General features: G+C 35.7%; 2 protein-coding genes and 3 pseudogenes across 2 annotated transcripts; 3 read left to right on the top strand and 2 right to left on the bottom strand.

Moving 5' to 3' along the window:
* Window positions 1-550: 550 nt before the first annotated feature.
* On the top strand, window positions 551-2,033 carry LOC120180065 (the record flags this gene model as incomplete). The annotated part of the gene is made up of 4 exons (XM_039185489.1): window positions 551-728; window positions 1,237-1,320; window positions 1,413-1,616; window positions 1,777-2,033. Coding segments are annotated over 4 exons (549 nt in total), but the record flags the coding sequence as incomplete, so codon positions are not given.
* A 470-nt stretch (window positions 2,034-2,503) lies between these two features.
* LOC120180066 lies at window positions 2,504-6,160 on the bottom strand (annotated as a pseudogene).
* Window positions 6,161-7,949: 1,789 nt separating this feature from the next.
* LOC120180082 (glycylpeptide N-tetradecanoyltransferase 1-like) lies at window positions 7,950-9,963 on the bottom strand. Its single transcript, XM_039185496.1, has 2 exons — window positions 9,747-9,963; window positions 7,950-9,533 (listed from the first exon to the last, which is right to left on the bottom strand). The coding sequence occupies exon 2, from the start codon at window positions 9,449-9,451 to the stop codon at window positions 8,147-8,149; it is 1,305 nt and encodes a 434-aa protein (XP_039041427.1). The 5' UTR covers window positions 9,452-9,533; window positions 9,747-9,963; the 3' UTR covers window positions 7,950-8,146.
* Window positions 9,964-10,379: 416 nt separating this feature from the next.
* LOC120180079 lies at window positions 10,380-14,432 on the top strand (annotated as a pseudogene).
* A 1,712-nt stretch (window positions 14,433-16,144) lies between these two features.
* Window positions 16,145-18,735, top strand: LOC120180052 (annotated as a pseudogene).
* The last annotated feature ends 723 nt before the right edge of the window (window positions 18,736-19,458 follow it).

Here is a 19,458-nt window from a genome sequence, read left to right on the forward strand (position 1 = left end):
GTTATTTACCTAATTCGCTTAAATTGTTTTTGTTTATTGCATAACTACCCCCCAATTATCGACTAGTGGACGAGATTTCTGTTAATTTCTTAAGATCTGGGCCATGGACTATTGAATGGTTTAAACTTGCAGGGAGTTCATAAAAGTTAAAAAATGATAAAGAGGAAACGAATATACGGATTAACAAAGAAGAGTGAAGCTTGGTCATGGCCTCTCTTCTCAGTCCATCTGCAGCAATTTCTTGTCAGCACAAGGTAAACTTTATTGGCTATCAAAATGATTCTTACAATCATTAAATTGAATTTTTTTGATCGTAAAAATGATTAAGATATTGAGAATTATGTAGATGAGCTGACTTTGTTTTTGTTTTGTTTTTTTTTCACTGTAAAATGTTTGCATTCGAAGACTGGGATTTATTACTCGATTCGAGTATGAAAACTTGTGCTTAGGTTAGGGGAGATGAAATTCGAATCGTATACTATTGGATTGCGCACAAATTGAGCTGAACTTAGAGATCGATGTTTTTATTTACTTTTGGTTTTCCGGCTGACGGGAATCGTTCGAGTTTAAGTGCCCCTATCGGCTAATACATAAACGCCATCCAAAAATTTCCCATGCTTTCCCTGGAAATGGGAGATGCCAAAGGTTAAGTTTCGAGACAAAAGCTACAGGTTCCGTGGAAGGAAACGTAGTCGACAAAGAGTCAGCTGGTACCAGTGAAAAGATAGGTATCTTTTATGCTCTTATTTAGTGTTATTCTGTCAGGTTTGCAATACAGTCATTAGATATATAGTCTCCTGAAAGCAATCTTGGAAGCCATGATTTCTCTGAGTTATTCAGAGCTCTAAAGAGCGTAATGGGCATCAGTTATAACCCTGTTGTAGCTTACCTGGCCTTTTCAAGCATCTTTGAAAATTTTGATTTTGAACCACCAAGACAACATATTAACATATCATCTGTATTTCATGTTTCTCTGATTATTCAATATAACTAATTATTTTTTAAAACAAAATTAATGCAAATATGCTGTGTTTTGGGTCATTTTGCTGAGAATTGCATCCAGACTAGAGTTTGTCACTCTGCGGTGAACTTTACAGGCAAAATAGAACTTCTATTATTTATCTACAACCTTTTAGTAAAGAGTGTGTGTACATATTTTATTGGTTGCTTTCTCCTAAATCTGACGTTTTCCAATTTTAGGATGATATTACGTTTTAAGTATCGTCGTTGATGTAGACTATGGAGTTGTCGGTATGCACCATGTTGGTATTCTATGTGAAAACCTTGAAAGATCTCTTGAATTTTATCAGAATGTTTTAGGTATGTAATCCCTTTTCTATATTCATATTACAAATTCATTTGTTTTGGTAAGAAAGAAGATAGAAGCTCAGCATCTGCTTCTAAATGTTTAGGTCTTGAAATAAATGCTGCTAGGCCACATGATAAGCTTCCATATAGAGGTGCTTGGTTGTGGGTGGGTTCGGAGATGATTCATTTGATGGAACTCCCAAACCCAGACCCCTTAACCGGAAGACCTGAACATGGAGGCCGTGACCGTCATGCCTGTATTTCAATTCGAGACGTATCTAAGCTGCATGCAATCCTTGACAAAGCTGGTAAGATCCTTTTGCCTTCATTCCAGGTTCATCCATGTGAAATAATATCTCACCGTGGTATCTTTTAGTTTCTAGCTTTTTAATGGCAGATTTCGCATGAGGCTCTGTAGGTTATGAACGGATGGAGGATATCTTATTGTAATATTGTTACATATTGCAGGTATTCCCTCAACACTTAGCCGATCCAGGAGGCCAGCAATTTTCACAAAAGATTCAGATGCAAATGCTCTAGAATTCACATAAGTTTGATGCACGAGGTGTATTAGCATTCAAAACCTGGATTTCTTCATAGATGGTATCCCAGGTCCCTTTTTCTCTCAGGATCCAGATCATGTATATAATAATAGAAAATGCCAAGGATTTACATTTTGAATTATATTCTAAGACAGCTTATAAATAGAAAAATCTTTATACTAGTGTTTATTCTCTTTCATGCATACTGACTGTGCTCTTCAAAATCACATCTAGTTCTTGTAGACATCAATCTGTGCAGACATTTTTTCTATTTATATTTGATTTCTTTGGCTGCGGTGGGATGGATGGATGGTTCTTTTTCATCTTGAAACCATGGCATGCAACCTGCTTAACGTAATGTACTAGATATCACCCGTGACTTCCAGTCATGTATGTAGGGATGGCCATGGATCGGGTTTCGGCCAACCCGACCCGACCCAACCCAAAAATATATACCCTTCACCCGACCCGACTTTTTGAGATTTTATCCGAACCCGATCCGACCCGACCCGACCCGAAATAATAAAAAAATATTATTTTTATTCAATAAAAATATTGATTTAATTGAAAAAATAATATATAGAGGGGTATTATTTTAATTATTCCTAATATATAAGGTAAAATTATATTTTTTGGGGTCGGGTATTTTTCACCTAAACCTGAATCCGATTCCGACCCGAACTGAGCATCACCTTTAAAAAACCCAACCCGAACCTAATTTAAAAAAAAAAAAACCGACCCGATCGATTTGGGTCGGGTCGGAATCTGTCGGGTTCGGGTCCCATGCCCATCCGTACATCATGTATGGCAGAGCGCAATGTGTGATTCGGAGTCACTACAGAACGCTGAAGCCAACGCTTTGTAACTGGTGATATGTTGTGTTTCTCAAGCCATGCCTTTATTGCTCTGAGCTCATATGTAAAACCATCAGCAGCAACGTGAGAGTCGTCCATCACTTTCTTTATTACCAAAAAGGAAAAAAGAAAAGAAAAATTATTGAGAATGCAACCATACAGGATTGTGCTTAAGCCATGAATCAGTTCTGCTAACAGTTCTCAACCTGAAGGATTGAACAGGAGTAGTGGCTCGAAGCATATGCATTGTTCTTTTCCAATTTTAAACTTGCATCTGCAACATCGACGAGTCTCTTGAGAATTGAAAGAACCCCGGTGTCATGATCAGGCCTGTCCCTGCATCTAAGCTTTGTACACTTCAATGCTATCTGAGCTAATTCTTCTGTCTCAGCTAGTGGCCAATCTGTAATTGACTGGTCTAGAATCTCAGCTAAGGAGCAATTTTAAATGGCATTTTCAACTGCCAGTAGAATTTCATTTGGATGTCGACCTGTCAGTAAGTGGAGTATTGTAACTCCAAGAGCATATATATCTGATTTTGGTCTAACTGTGCCAGTTCTCTGATACTCAGGATCCATGTAGTAGAGAGTACCAGCAAGAATAGAGTCTCGGTACTCGGTGATATTGTCAGGCGCAACATCTGAAATAAGCTTAGCAAGCCCGAAGTCCCCGATTTTGCTCACATAGTTTCTATCTAACAGTATATTAGCCGGTTTAAATCTCTATATACGATAGGATCTGGCTTCGAGTTGTGTAAAAAAGCAATCCCATAAGCTACTTCGAAAAGTATACGAAACCGAATAAACCAAGGAAGAGGAGGTTTTCCCTTTTTCTGGAGAATATGTTCGTCCAGGCTACCATTTTCCAAGTATTCATAAACCAACCAACCATTCTCAGGACAAGCTCCAAGAAGCAAAACAATATGTGGCTGGTGCAGCTGGCTTAGAACTTCAACCTGCAAATTTTTTTTAAGTGAAATTGTTTATCAGTTCGTAAACATGACTGCAACTACAAACTATGCGCTATCGAAACTTACCTCCTTCAGAAATTCCTCTTTCCGTTCTAATGCATCAGGTTGGAGAACCTTAACAGCTACAGGAGTTCCATGAAGACTACATTTAGACTTTCCCATATCCTCCCTGACCAATGACGTTACTCTCGGAGAAGAAATCTGTTACTGCTTCAATCTCATCCTTAGTGTATCTTCTGTACCTTCGGTCACTACAGAAGAGTGTATCGACAAGTTTCTGCTTCTCCAACGATTCTTTACAAGCATTCAGTTCAGCCATCTGCCTTTCATACACTTCTTTTGAAAGCAAGTTTTTCGCCTCTTCAACCTCTTTCATTGCTTGGGAAAGTTTTGCTTTCTCCTCTGCAGCAATTTTCCTAAAAGTTTCTTCTCTTTCCTGAGCAGCATTCACTCTCCTTGGTTCCTCAAGGCATTTCGAAGAAAGTAATTGGACCTGCAAATCAAAGCATAAAGGCTACATTCAATAGTATGAATAAAAGGCCACAATGGTTCAAAATCCAGTAATTCCAGAACATATATATCTATTCTTTTGTGAACTGCAAACCGCTTTATGTCAATGTGTGGCATTTGTTGCAAGAGGATAAATAAGTGAACATTATGAAGTGGTCGTTTCCTCACCTTGTTCCGGGTGTCGACAAGCTCTTTACAAGCTTGTTTGTACAAGGCGACGGTATTTTGTAATTCTAGACGCAGCTGTTCCACTTCAGCCTGCAGATTCAAATGCGCATATATTATGTAAATAATCATCCAGAGGGCACATGAAACTGAAGAATTATCAAAATGCTCGAGAAAACTCACCTGTTCACTCTTTGTAGGAGGCAAGGAATGAGACGGACTAATTGTACTAGCATTTGATGAAGATCCAATTGATGAAAATGCATGTAAATATGTGTAGTTAAACTCCGATTCGGATGCTCTCCCGAAGGCAACAGAATCAAATATATGTTTATTAATGCCACCGGAACTCCCTTTTAGATCTGCTGCAGTAAATACCGGTGGTCTATGGCTGGTCCCTGTGACATTTTGATAGAGAGAACCCTGACTTTCAGTGCACGGATAAACATAGAAGCAATTTTTTCTTACTGCTAGTCCGCATGGGATTAGCTGATCTCGAGACGATTCTTTGCCTAAAAACAACCCGAATATCACAAGTATTCGGAGCACACTTCAGGACAGTATGAGGTACCCCAGGACCCTTCAGCTTCCTATAGTACACACCGCAGAAGATTATTCCATAGCAATGAAAAGCTAACAGGCATCTGAAAAACTAGCTCACCAACATTTCCCACGCAAAAGCTTTATTTTCGACTTTCATAAAGCAAATCTTGCAGAAAAATGGATGCCATTAAACACAGTACATACATTCTCATAGATTTCGAGTTTTCCCGGTAAACAAACAGCTGCAATGCATACCTTGTTATACAATAGGCACCATAAGAACCCAATACCAAAGTGTCAATCCCAAACTCAGAAATGTATCTTAGAAGTCCAGTTGCAGGATAGTCATCCTCGAGAACGATTGTTTCCACCTACCAAAAATAGAAAAATATGTTCATAATGAAAACCAGGAGAGAAGATCTACATAATTTAGATTTTATTTGCAGAAGAAAACCCACCTTTTTAGCTTTGAATAGATGAAGATATGGTATGAACACTTCCTCAAACTTAAGTTTCACTTCTTGAACATACATTGCCACCGCATTGTCATCCATTTCTGTGATGGGTATTTGTTCTCCTGCTGCCGTAATCATATACAAGTAATCAACATAAATGTAACCGGGACAACTTATAAAATTTTAAGAAGATAATTAATATAAAGCATAGAGAAAATATCAAAATATATAAAAATTTAAAATTTAAAATTTTCGTGAGACTTCGGTCGATTCCAAAGTGTAACACCAAAAGTTTTTCACCATAGCTATTCACTATGAAAACTATTTTGTTCTTTTTGTAACTTAATATATTTACATGCACAATAGTTAAAGTTCCTTGAGTTGAATTCTTTTTTTTTTCTTTCTAGAAAACTACGATCACCCATTATTCCATTACTCAATATCTCCGAATCCATACAACTTTCACAAGTTTAATTCAATTTGAGCATCATTTGATCAAATAAAAAAGAGTTACGAGAACAGTAAACTCGTATAATCAAATACTTATATGGAGTTGGGACAGAGGTGATTTCTGGAATGACGTGGACCAAAACGAAACGATCAGCTTTCAAATTCTGCACCGCCCATAGGACAGCTCATATGCTACCGTTTCCTCTCTTCACGGTAATCGCAACGGTCGTCATCTTCGGCGGAGAACCACTGCTGCTGGCAGTAGCCACGCTCATGTCGTGTCGTTCAAATTTAGAAGTTTGCGATTTTACGTTTCTGAAACCTTGTTGCAGGTAGCGTTGACGACGGGCCATTTTGACATTGTATTTAGGGTGTGTTTGGTTGGAGAACGTGAGATTACTATGGGAATGTAATTCATATTTCTCCGTTTGGTTGGTCGGAAATGTCATTCCCGATAATTTTATATTATTAATAGTAGATTTTGTTGGTTATATTACCGGGAATGTCATTATCTTTCTTTCTTTAGGTATTATTAGATTACTGACGTTTTTGACTAAAATGCCCTTAAAAAAATTTCTTTCAAAAATATCTTTATTTTGTCATTGAATAATAAAAATTCTACGAAGGTTCAATTACAAATTTATCCTTAAACTATTTTAGATTTACAAAAAAAAAAAACTATAATTAAAATATTATACGAAGTTCAGGGGTTAATATAAAATTTTACCCTTTCATTAAACCTTTTTATATTTTTAATTTTGTAAAAAAATTTATATAAATTTTATGAATTTAAATTTTTTAAAGAAAATATATAAATATTTTCCAACTTATTAAAAAAACAAATATATAATAAGGACAATTTGGTCAAATATACATTCTAATAATATTTTATTCATTTAACTAAACACGGTAATCTTACATTCCTGTTAAACCAACCAAACACAAAATACAACATTCCCAGTAATCATATTCCCTGGTAATCTTTTATTCCAACTGGTAATCTTACATTTTTGAACCAAACGCACCCTTAAGATAAATTAAACTTACAACGGTCCATGTCAATACCAACCTTTTATTTCATTTTAGTGTCACAGTTCAAAATTTAACATTAAGTTTTGAAGAAAAAAAATTGAAAGTTTAAGTATTAAAACAAACAAAAAATGATAGTTTAGGTTCTAAATGTGTTTTTTTAATGACATGTATTAAAATGAAACAAAAACTAAACGTTAGGTATGATTTTTAAAAAAATTAATGTTAAATTACACTTAAAACGTCAACAACCTCACAGTTGAGCAAAGGAAGAGTGGATGCAATTTGGAAATCTGTTAATTCTGTTGAAATGATTTTGGCGTAGATGTATATTGGTGTATCCACTCAATATCAGACCTATTAGTCGAGTAATCTGGATTCAGATTCTATAGATACTTATTATCAGAACGATAAAGACAAAGACATCTATGCCAGTAAACGAATCGAACGCACACGAACGGAGGTATATTCATGTTCGTTCATTTAATAAATAAACGAACACGAACATAAACGAACAAAATTTCTTTTGTTCATGTTCGTTCATTAAGGAATATAGTTTGTTCATGTTCGTTTATTAAATAAACGAACACGAATGAACGAATATAAACGAACACAATAAACGAACAACTCAAACACAAAAAAACTTATTCGAACACAACAAACAAATGTAAAAAAAATAAACAACATGAATAACAACTTAAAATTCATTAATATAACCAGTAACTTTAGAGTTAATTTGTTCGAATACGACAAAAACATACATAAATCATAAATAAGCTATATGAACATAATAAAGTTTTAAAGTTAATTTGTTCAACAAAACAATCTTCTTGAAATCCAAACAACTTCAATAATCTTCTTGAAATCAAAACAACTTCAATAATATTTGTAATATATTCAACTTGCCCTCTGTTCGAATATAAATAAACGAACATAAACGAACATATAATCAAATGTTCACTTCGTTCATGTTCATTCATTTAATTAAACAAACGCAAAATCTTATTCATGTTCATAAACTAACTTCCCACCGCACGGTTCATGAACGGTTCGCTGAACGTTCAGTTCATTTACAGGACTAAAGACAATAAGTATATTAAGCAATTGAAAACAGTGAGAACAATGTAAAAACTAAGAAACAAACCACATGCATAATCTTAACATTATTGGTGTCCATGGAACAATATTGCCTTTGCCAATACAATAAAGGCTGCTCTTTCATGCACTGCAAACCAGATACTTGGTTGTGGATATGCAGTGGAACAAGAAATATGATGAAATCCAGACATGACTGCAGGACCAAAGCTAAAACATGCCAACCTATAAGAGTACAAGACCTAGCTCCGATGTTCTCAAGGCGTTTCGTATCCTGTAATTATATAGGTAGTAGTGGAGTTGTCCATCACCCGGACCGAATTTTAATTCTTTGAGGAAAGACTCGTTATGCATGGCATCCGGTGTGTTGAAAACATCGAAATCCTTCTTTTTAGCAACAATAAGTGCATCATTCATCAGCTGAAGAAGTGGAGTCTTGGTGGATACATTGTAGTAAGAGTAGGCAGCTTTCAAAATAGAATAGTTCTGGTTGCCAAGAATGGATGAGGAAAGAGTGTAGAAACTGTAGAAGTCTGTTAAGTCATGTGTCTTAGGGCTCTCAACCACGTAACTGTCGATGACATCTTCAGTAGGAAGAAGCCAGTGCTCCACGTCGTTCTCGTCAAAGTCCGGAGAAACAACAAACTGGCTCAAGTATTGTCTAAGCAACCTAGTGACAGCAGGGACATCACGAAGCTCCATTTTTCTGAATCCAGGGGTGACAGGTTGATCGGGTAACTTGTAGAGTTTAATGGTCCGGCTCATGGTCATCCTAGGCCCAAGTCTAGAAAAGCCAACATCAATAAGCTTCTTAGGGTTCAACGACCTATGCCAGTACTGGCAAGTAGTAATTGGTGTCGGAAGAACAACTCCGGCGGTATAAGCTGCTTGCCAAATATTCTCCAAATGAACTCTCCTAGTAACCTCCTTAATCATCACTGGCGCCAGTCTCTTTGATCTCAGCTTCTTATGAACACATAAGAAGTTGATCTCTGCCATCTTCACAACTTCATCACGCACCCTTATTCTTGCAGGGACACCAGTAATAAAGGCAACAAGCTTCTTCGACGTCTTGGCACGGACCCCAATATGCCAGCTCTTGTAATAACCAGGAGGACGCAAAGCCCACCTGAGAAACTCCTTGGAATAGTTGAACCTAAACATATTCTCATCGTCCTCCACATAATTGTTCTTCAAGAGATTATAAACCTCGTTACAAGTCTCTTCGGAATCCATATTGCAAGTCGTCCATTCGTATTGACTCGGAAGGTTATAAGGTTCCTGTTTGACTTCAGACAATGGGGTCGGCGGCTCGATCGGGCCTTCAGGTAAACTCGTGTCCCCAACATCCTTAAATTGACCAACAGGCTGAGTTTCCCAAAACTTGTGTCTCTTGGATAAGGACATGGAATCCTGAAACCTCCGAACTATGTTTTCGAGTGAGCTATCATCTTTGGGCAATGGGTTAGCCTCAGAAGTATGCTCTGGGTTTCCTTTGGGAGAGCCAGGTGGTGAATTGTTCTCGGTCATTTCAGGGAATAAATTAATTTCAGCAACTTCTAATATACCCAGAAGATGGCTTGAATGTCTCAGCTATTTTCTCAATATATACCTGATTTTATAGAGTAAATTTGATGAAGGTTCATGTTAAAAACAGAGCAAAAACAGCACAGCCAATAGTGAAAACATTTAGCTGTAAATCAATTGGGACTTTTACAATCAAATACAGTCATATAACAAAGGCATTCACAGAAGAATTGCAATACAATGAGAAAACACATCTGCGAGATTAAGTAGAAATGATTACAAGAAATACACAACTTACTCGGTTTCAAAGGACAAAACTTCAGCAGATTCTGATTCAAGGGAATGTGAGGAGATTTCGAGAAGAGAAAAATATTAAATCAGATCTGCAAAGCCAAATAATTAGATAAATTACTATTATTTTTCTCGGATTTATTTAGGCAAAGGGGGAATCTTTAGGGTTTTCTCCAAGACAGCGGCTTTGAAAATGCCGAAACTCGTCGATCTTGGTCAATGGTAACACTCGCGCAGTGACGCTGACTGAAACATTCCGTTTTTGTTAGGTCAAACTTTATAAGAAGTCCCTGTTTTATTCAATTCTGTCATATGATCTTTCTATTTTATTTGATGTATTCTAATTTTATATTTCAGAGATATTATTTTCAAAACAAAAATTAAATAGTTGTATATTTATTATTTATACTTTAAATTAAATAAATTGAAAGTATAAATTAGAAAATATCAAATTACAATAAAGAGATCAAATTCATTAATAAAATATAGGACAGGGACTTTCTACAGAGTTTGACCTTTTAATTAATCAGCTAAACGACATCGTTTCCTTTGCTTTTAGTCCCCAAAATAATCTTGGGCTGCTGGCCCTTTTTAGAGGCTATTACATGAAAGCGACGCCGTTTAAAAGTTTTAACTATGACCTTTCGCCCTGCTCTCTCCTTCAGGCTCTGGTATTGTCAGTGAAGTGAACCAAAGGCAGAGCTGCTCGGAGCTCCACAGACGATCCAAACCCGATAAAGATTCGAATCAAAGGAGAATGTGCGGGGACGCTACAAACTGGGACGAAGAAGCGTACAGAGAGAGAATATTAAGGGACAGAGAGATCCAAACCCGAACCGTATTCCGAACCGTTTGGGCTCCTTCCTTGAACCCTAACCCGGAATGTGTCGTCGTGGCCTCTAGCGATGGCTCGATTGCTCCTTACTCCATTTCTTCCTGCGTATCCAAACACGTGAGTCTTTTTTTTTCTTTTCATCCAATGAAGAAAGGAAAAAGAATTTAATTGAAAGGTAGAAATGTTTCTCAGCTGAATTTCGCCTTTGTTTGCAGCCGGTTGGTTTCTGCAGTGCTAGGGCTCAGCGGTAAAATAACTTCTATATCGGTGCAGTGTTAAATTAATTGATTGATTACCGTTTCCAGTTTGAGTGAGAAGTATAAGTGATTATGTTTGATAGATTGTTACCGGCTAAGCCGGAGGGATTCCTCGAAGGACATGATGGACCTGCGTATGATGTGAAATTCTACGGCAACGGCGAAGATTCCTTGTTATTAAGGTGTAGTTCAATATTATGCAATTGATTTTTTCCATTTTTTGTTCGCGTTTAATTGTGTACATTAAAAGTAGGAAATGGTTTTGTTTAGCGTTGTTGAGCTTATGTTAAGCTCGAGCTGAATCTTGACATTTGTTCATTAACTTAACAAAGGTTGACTTGATCTCATCACTATTGGTTGGTGAACCCTTGATAAATATGAATTATAGTATGGAGTGTGGACTTTTTTTTCTTTTTGCAGTTGTGGTGATGACGGTAAAATTAAAGGATGGAGGTGGAAGGAATTTACTGAATCGGAGGTGCCTATTACCTTTCAAGTTACCGGATTTTGGAACTCTGGATTTTTTTAAAACTAGATAATGGTTATGTGAGACTAATACATAATTCATGGATTCAATGGGGAAGGGGATGTACTTTGTGCTTTAAATGTTGGCCATCTGTTTTTTCACTCTTGGTCTTTGACTCTCAGACGAGCAGAGACCCAATTGATATTGTCCTGTCATTCAAATGCCCCCCTGGGGTCATAATTTGCCAATTTAGTTTTGATTTTTTGCAGGAAATCATATGAAGCCAGTGCTTGATTTGATCAATCCCCAAGATAGGTGCGTAATCACAGTTTATGGTAGATGCTCTTGTGTGTTTTAGTGCATACCATTTGCTCCCTTGACTCTTGTGTTAATGGAGATGTTGCCTTTTGAGCAGGGTTTCAAATCACTGTCCGAAAACGTGATAGCGCCCTCGAAATAGCGGTTTCGCCGCCATCCGATTTACCCGCTACACCCGCAATAGCGCCCGCGACGGCCGCAATCACGGTAAACCCGAAAACGCTACCGCGACCGCGATTTGAAGCCCTGCTTTTGAGTCTAAAAATCATTTTCGATTTGGAAAATAATTAGATCACTGAATAGAAATTTCTTGTCTAATCAACTTAACTCCCCCTCTCTTGGTGCAAATATTCTAATTGCTGTTGTCAGAGGTCCATGGGGGGCTCTCTCTCCAATTCCGGAGAATAATGCCATTGCTGTTGATCCTCAAGTTTTTAAATACCTTCCCTGCATTTGCTTATATTTATGGAAAATTATGTTTTAAGATTTTATTTCTTCTTTGCACTCTCTTCTAAAACAGGGGGGATCCATCTTTTCTGCTGCCGGTGATTCTTGTGCATACTGCTGGGATGTCATATGTTTTTGTTAAAATGAATCTATTCATGTTTTCTCTGAGAGGTGGTTTTTAATATTTTCCTTTTTTTTCATTAAAAATTAGTTGACCCTATTCCCATATGTAATGGGGTAAGAGGAGGTAGGGTAGTAGGCTGCCCCCAACGCTAGGTTGAGAGCAACTTCCGTGGAAGACAAGATGGTTTTTAAGGAGAAGGGTGAAATCAAAATGGTTTTTAAGGGACACACCGGCTATTTGCATTGTGTACTAGTTTTTGTGCCTCTTCCAGTCAGGTCAACTTTTCCTCTCTTCGTGATTATTTATTTTGGTTGTTAATTTAATTTGGCTTTCAGACAGCAAAGTAGTGATCCTTAGTGCCACAGCTTAGCACTTTTTAGCTTCAGTTGGGTTTCCTTTTATCATGAAGACTGAACTTTTTGGGTTGACATTTTATTCATTTTACTCATACAAGGAGCTTCTGTTGTGCTGATGGTATATGTTCTATGCTAATTGTTGCATCCATGCATCTAAGGTTGAGAATTGAGACTTTCAGTTACTGAGAAAACTTTTTAATTTATCATCTTTGTTCTTTTTCAGATTATAACTGGATCAGAGGATGGGACTGCACGAATATGGGGTAACATCGCTGTTCTTATTTTCAAGTGCTATAGAGAGCTAGTTTGCTGTTACATTGCCTTATTCTTTCCTAGCTTCATCTTAACAAAGTGCCCACCCTGAAATCTGAGTTTTCTTCGATTAGTTACTTATTTTACAGAATGTGCCCACCCTAAAATTTTATTTATACACATCCCATTTAAAAATTTTATGTTGTTAACATATGTTTGTCCACCCTAAAAAATATTTTTGGATCTGTCACTGATTGTAACCTTACTATTATATGGTTTTTACATAGATTGCAAAAGTGGAAAGTGCACTAAAGTAATTGGCACAGTAAAGAAGTTGAAGGGGTTCGTCTCTTGTGTTGCATTGCCCTCGATGCAAGTGAGAGCTGGTTGGTAAGACCTTGGTGAAAAGTTTTTATATTGTTTTTAGTAAAAAATATCATACAATTATGAATAATGCTAATCCCGTTGAAGATATATAGCGTTACAGAAAGTTAAGAAAGGCCACTTAACTGGAGGTTTTGACCATAAAACCGGGTTACATTATTCTCTTATACTTGAGCAAATGAAATCTGGTGCTTACTTTTTTACTGTGGGGTCTTTGGAGCACTTAGGCTTTGCTTAGTAGAGTGGAAAGAAAGTTGGAAGGATGGAAAACTAAAGACGTAGAAAAACAGAGAGATGATAAATTAAATTTTTCTTTCCATTGGCGTCCTCGGTAGGAAGGATGTAAAATTCATTGCTTCGTAGAGTTGAAAAAATTGAGGAAAGAAAATTAATTTTTGAAAAATAGATATCTTGAAAAAATTAAGCTTTGGAAAATAGATATCTTGAGCTAACTCACACTGTCTCTCATCTTTTCTATCAAACTAGAGTGATTTGTTTTTACAAATGAGGACGGAAATTGATCGTCTTTCTCAGTTTTCCCCCACTTTTCTTTCTTACCAAGCACACTCAACAAATTTTTTCTTCCCACTTTTCCACTCTCTCGTTCCATCCTTCCATTTTCCCACTCAACCAATCAAAGCCTTAGTGAAAGATCTTTCAAATCCTTTCAACCATATTGACTTCTATCGGTCATTCCCAAGTGGACATGTTTTAATCAAGATTTGAACCACACAGGTTTGTGGCATCGGCCAAAATTTGGCAGTCTGGAATCTCACTGCTTCTGAATGCATTTCGAGTATTTCCAGTGGTGCAACTATACAAGATGCAGTGTTTGATAACCATCAAGCTTTCTCAGGCAGCGCTAACACACACAATATTGTTCTTAGACAGACTTATTCATCTGTTATTTCTACCTAACAATAGTTAATATCGAATATGTTGCTATTTCAGATATTAGCTGTTGGTGCATACCCCGTACTGAACCGTTTCGATATGAACGGAACCATACTTTCACAGATACAATATGCTCTTCAGTCAGCATTTTCGGTCTCCTTGCACCCATCTGGTGTATGTTCCATTCTCCTTTTTTTTGATGTATTAATGGTTTTTTCTTTTGAATTTGTGATCAACATTTTTTTCTGGTCAGGTTACTGCAATAGGTGTGGTTATGGGGGTATTGTAGATGTGATATCACAGTTCGGAAGCCATTTGTGCACCTTCCGTAGCCATTGTGTTTGATAGCTTTATTTAGATGCAAGTCTTCACCATAATGTTCTTTAATTTCCTTTAATTTAAATGGTTTATTCAACTCATTTGTGTGATAAATTCTCATGAAATTTGATTATGTTCTTTCAATTCATGTTTTCACCATTCCATAATACATTGGTTATTATTATTACTCCATGTGTCCCATTAAATTTTGTCATTTTTATGTTTTAAAATTGGCCTACTTAAATTGTTCTTTTGAAAAAAAAAAATCAACAACTTTTATTCGGTATATTTCCTTTTGTACTTTTTTTCAGTTTCCCAATAAAAGAAAATTTAATTTTTTTAGAATAAAATTGATGTTTTAATTTTTTTTACGACACCTCTTACATAATTTTTTTTTTATCTTAAAACTACGTGAAAAGACAACAATGGATAATATAAATAGGATAGATGGAGTAATACGTAATTAAATATGTTATTATTTATTACCAAATAATATATTATATAAAGTGATCAAGTTGATAGAATTTTAAAAATATTGAGGATTTATTGAATCATTTTGAATTTAAATTAAATTATTATAGCGTATAAGTTTTAGGAATTAAAATAATTATTAAAATAGTTGTATCATTATTTTTGTTAAATTAATATTTAAATTAGTGGGTGATCAAAACAATAACGAAACGTAAAGTTAGATATGATATAAAAAATAAAATAGTTGAACTCTTTGATTGACTTTAGTGATGAAAGAGATTATCATTCTAAGGTATGATCAGTTATGTTATGAGATATGTGTACATTCATTGTCAATTAGCTAAAGAAAGTTTTGAATGCATATTATTTTGTAATCACTCTAGATGAATAAAAAGTAATTGAATAATTAAAATAAAAACACAAATATTTATAAAATAATTAAGTAAATTTTTACCCAAAATAAAAATATAATTAGTGGTGTACATATTATATTAGTATTTCAATTTATGGTAACAGATCTCTACCAATGACATTATATGGTTATTTGTTGATAATATAACAAGTATATTTTTAAACTTACCTTTTTGTACTCACCATTTATAAATTTTTCAATAAATAAAAACAAAAATATTATGTACACTTTTATCATTTTATAAAAAAATAATAAAAAATTTCACAGGAAAAAATATATATACTTTTATTTTTATTTAATAAAAAAGTTACAATCTTATTTTACAAACTAAATTTTATGAAAACCATTCATTTATAAAAATTATTAAAACATTTTTTGAAATGCTATAATAAAATTAGCTGACCCTATTACCGTATGTAATAGGGTAAGGGGAGATAGGGTAATAGCCGACCCCCAATGCTAAGTTGAGAGCAACTTCCATGGAAGACCTCCAGCAATTATGAATTACCCACCGTGGGACTCGATCTCACAACCACAAGGTTAAGAGCCTTGCGCTCTACCAACTGAGCTGGACTGACAATTAAAAAATGACGTGAACTGAATTAAAGAAATTATTATAATAATATTGAAAATATTATAATGGTTTATAACTTAAGTATGTTAAAATTTATCACTTGTCAAGTAATTTTAATTGAATACTTTCATAAAACTAAAGTTCTAATCTATTGTAATGATAAAAATTTTACAATATAAATATTGTTAATACATTCTAAATAAAAATATTTTATCTTTCAAATTAAGAAGTAGAAATATTTTAAAATTTATTAATATTATAATTTTACACACGCCTCTCTCATTCACCTTTAAATTCCCCTATTCTCTTCCTTTTCTCGTATCTAGGGTTTTAGATTCTCCTTTTCTTGCTAAAATCAACCTTGTTTCTTTCTCCTTGAAACAATTTCTTCACAATGAGCAACAACGAAGGGATTAACTTCAACATGTCCGGGCTCGGTGATGGTAGTAATCCCTTACTGTTCATAATCTTTTATCTCCACCGCTTCACTGTTATCACTTCCCTCACTGTTTTTGTTTCTATTTTGGTTGCAGCTCTTAACGAGGAAGATCGAGCTGGTCTCGTTAACGCTCTCAAAGTCGGTGGCTTACGGAATTGTTTTTGGTTTCTTTGCTTAGTTTTAGACCTGTTTTTCTTTTCTTTTAAAGTTTTTGACGTTTTGGCTTTGCAGAATAAGCTTCAAAATCTTGCTGGGGACGATATCATGGAGAGCTTGTCACCGATTGTCAGGAAGCGTGTGGATGTTCTTAGAGAGATCCAGGCAAGTTCTTTCTTGTCATGTTCTTGTGCCGTGTTGCTAAGTGTTACTATGATATTACTTTTTTTTATATTAATGGAATTTGAGACCCGATTTGGATTTCAATGCTAATAAACATGAGTGTCAATGTGCTGAATTTTTAACATAATCTTATGCAAAGTTTGGTTGGATTTACTGTGGTACAGAATAAAGTTCCGTTTTCACGCTCTGCATCTACTTTCCATTCACATCTAGATGGATTATAATTTTTGTAATATAGTTTCTATTTATTTGAGCTGTGTATGGTTGGAAGTGGAGTGCCATTTTTTTTATTTCCTTGGCCTTTTTCTACAGAACCATCTTTTTGTAGCGATTTGATATTGTGAATGGTGTTGCTGAAGTCGAAGGAACAAAAACTGAAGCAGACATGGAGGACCAAGGAGAGGACAAAGATGCTGAAGGTTTGATCTTATTCACTGCCCCTCCCCTCTTTTTTCCCCTCCTTAACAGCCCTTTCTTTCTATGTGGATGATATCTAAGAAATTATGCTTCTTGCAGAGAAAGGAGTCCCTGATTTTTGGCTTATTGCAACGAAGAACAATGAAGTGCTTGCCGATGAGGTGAGTTGCAGTTATACTTCTTGTCATAGTACCCTTTTTGGGTTGGAAACACCTGCTCATTTTTGCATCTTTTGTGTGGAATCAGATTACAGAGCGTGATGAGGGAGCTCTCAAATATCTCAAAGATATTAAGTGGTTTAGGGTAGAGGAACCTAAAGGATTCAAGCTTGAGTTCTACTTCGATACCAACCCTTATTTCAAGAATTCTGTCTTGACAAAGACGTATCACATGATTGATGAGGATGAACCTATTCTAGAGAAAGCCATTGGGTAAATACCATTACCCCTTTTTTTTAAATGTCTTATTGGATTATTTGATAACCAAGATTATCTGGTTTCTTATTTTATTTTACTAAAACCTTTTTTCACCTAATATGTAGGACGGAAATTGAATGGTATCCTGGAAAATGCTTGACGCAAAAAGCTTCTTAAAAAGAAGCCTAAGAAGGGATCAAAGAATGCCAAGCCAATTACCAAAACTGAAGAATGTGAAAGTTTCTTCAACTTCTTCAAACCTCCTGAAGTTCCCGATGATGATGAAGAGATTGATGAAGATACTGTATGCCCAACCTCACTGTATCTGTGTAAGCATTGGTGATTGATTAATTACTTATGCTATTCTAATGGTTTTCACTTTCTTGAACAGGCTGAGGAGCTGCAAAATCAAATGGAGCAAGATTATGACATCGGGTGTGTTACCTTTTCAGCTTATTCTAATCATTGGCTTGTTCTCAGTTTGAACTCCCCTTGGTGCTTTTAATGAGATGTTAAACAATGTTAATCTGATTCTTTTTGCAGGTCAACTATTCGAGATAAGATTATTCCACATGCTGTGTCATGGTTTACGGGAGAAGCTATTCAGGGTGATGATCTTGATATAGATGATGATGATGATAAAGATGACGACGATGATATTGATGAAGATGATGAGGATGAGGATGAGGAGGAAGAGGATGACGAGGAAGAAGATGATGAGGATGTTGATGAAGGAACTAAGACCAAAAAGAAGGTACGAGATGCCAAATTTTTCTGTGATATACCATCTGATGCATTTATCTTTGAAAATCAAGTGATGCTGATATTTCTTGTTTCTTGTTTCTTGTTAAACTCCACGAAATGTTGCTGCAGTCTTCTTCTCAGAAGGTAACACCAATTCCATATTGTTTAGATCCCCTTTTTGGCCACTATTGAAATTTATACCTAATCATCTTTGTTGTGTACTGCAGAAGGGTGCAAAAGCACACGGGGATGGGCAGCAAGGTGAGAGGCCTCCAGAATGCAAGCAGCAGTAGAATATAATGGCTGCTATCCACAGACAATGTCGAGTGTTGATGTTCGAAGAGTGTTCTATAAGATATCACAGTTAGAAGAAAAGGGGCAAGGGAGGGTTTGCAGTTTTGATGGTTATTTATTTTTACAATTTTCATGTTATGCCATGGACAGAGATTGGTTTGACGAATCCTTCGTTTACCCTTTGTGGTCTGTTTCTATTAATGGTAATCTCAAATGTGTTGGTATTTTTGTTTTTTTAAGAATGTTTCCAGAAACTCTGGATTATATGTCCTGCCTCAGTGTTCATGTTGCGGTAGACTTATATCAATTATTTAATGGCCAGTCTGAATACAGTTAATTTTTTAATTTCTCTTTGCATCTTCTATATGATAGGAAGGTTAAATCTAGTTATTTTAAAAAAAATTACCACTTGCTGTTTATGTGGTTTCATCAATGTTATTAAAATCGGATCGGACCGGCTGGTTTGACCGGTTGAACCGTGAACCGGTGGTTTGTCCGGTCCGGTTAACTTCCAAAATCGACTGTGCACAGAACCGGTAGGATTGGCTGAGAACCGGCAAAACCAGGGTGAACTGGCTGAAAATCGGTGTGAATTGTCGGTTCTCTTTTTTCTTTAAAAAAAATTAAACCAAACGACGTCATTTGTTAAACGAGACGAGTCGAACTCGAGTATTGTTGAGCTTGACTCGAACTCGAAAACTTTAAAAATAAGCTCAACTTGACTCAAAAACTCACGAGCTAAAAATTATCAAGTTCAACTCGAACTCGAAATATAATATTGAAACTTGAACTCGAAAATGCTTGAACTCAAAAAAAAATTTAGAAGCTCAATTGAAGCCTGAAATTCGAGCTCAATTGAAGCGAAAGAATAATTCGCTATATGCTCACCAAAAGGCTCTATGATTTTGAATGTCAAATTACCTCTAATATTTATAGAAGTCAGGATGCTCTTCTATGTTTCT

This window comes from Hibiscus syriacus, unplaced genomic scaffold (genome assembly GCF_006381635.1).
Source record: "Hibiscus syriacus cultivar Baekdansim isolate YM2019G1 unplaced genomic scaffold, ASM638163v2 tig00112488_pilon, whole genome shotgun sequence".
Lineage (NCBI taxonomy): Eukaryota > Viridiplantae > Streptophyta > Magnoliopsida > Malvales > Malvaceae > Hibiscus > Hibiscus syriacus.

What these genes read in the sequence shown, in the direction of transcription:
- LOC120180082 (XM_039185496.1), bottom strand. Translation starts at nt 9,451, where the DNA reads ATGACCGAGAACAATTCACCACCTGGCTCTCCCAAAGGAAACCCAGAG.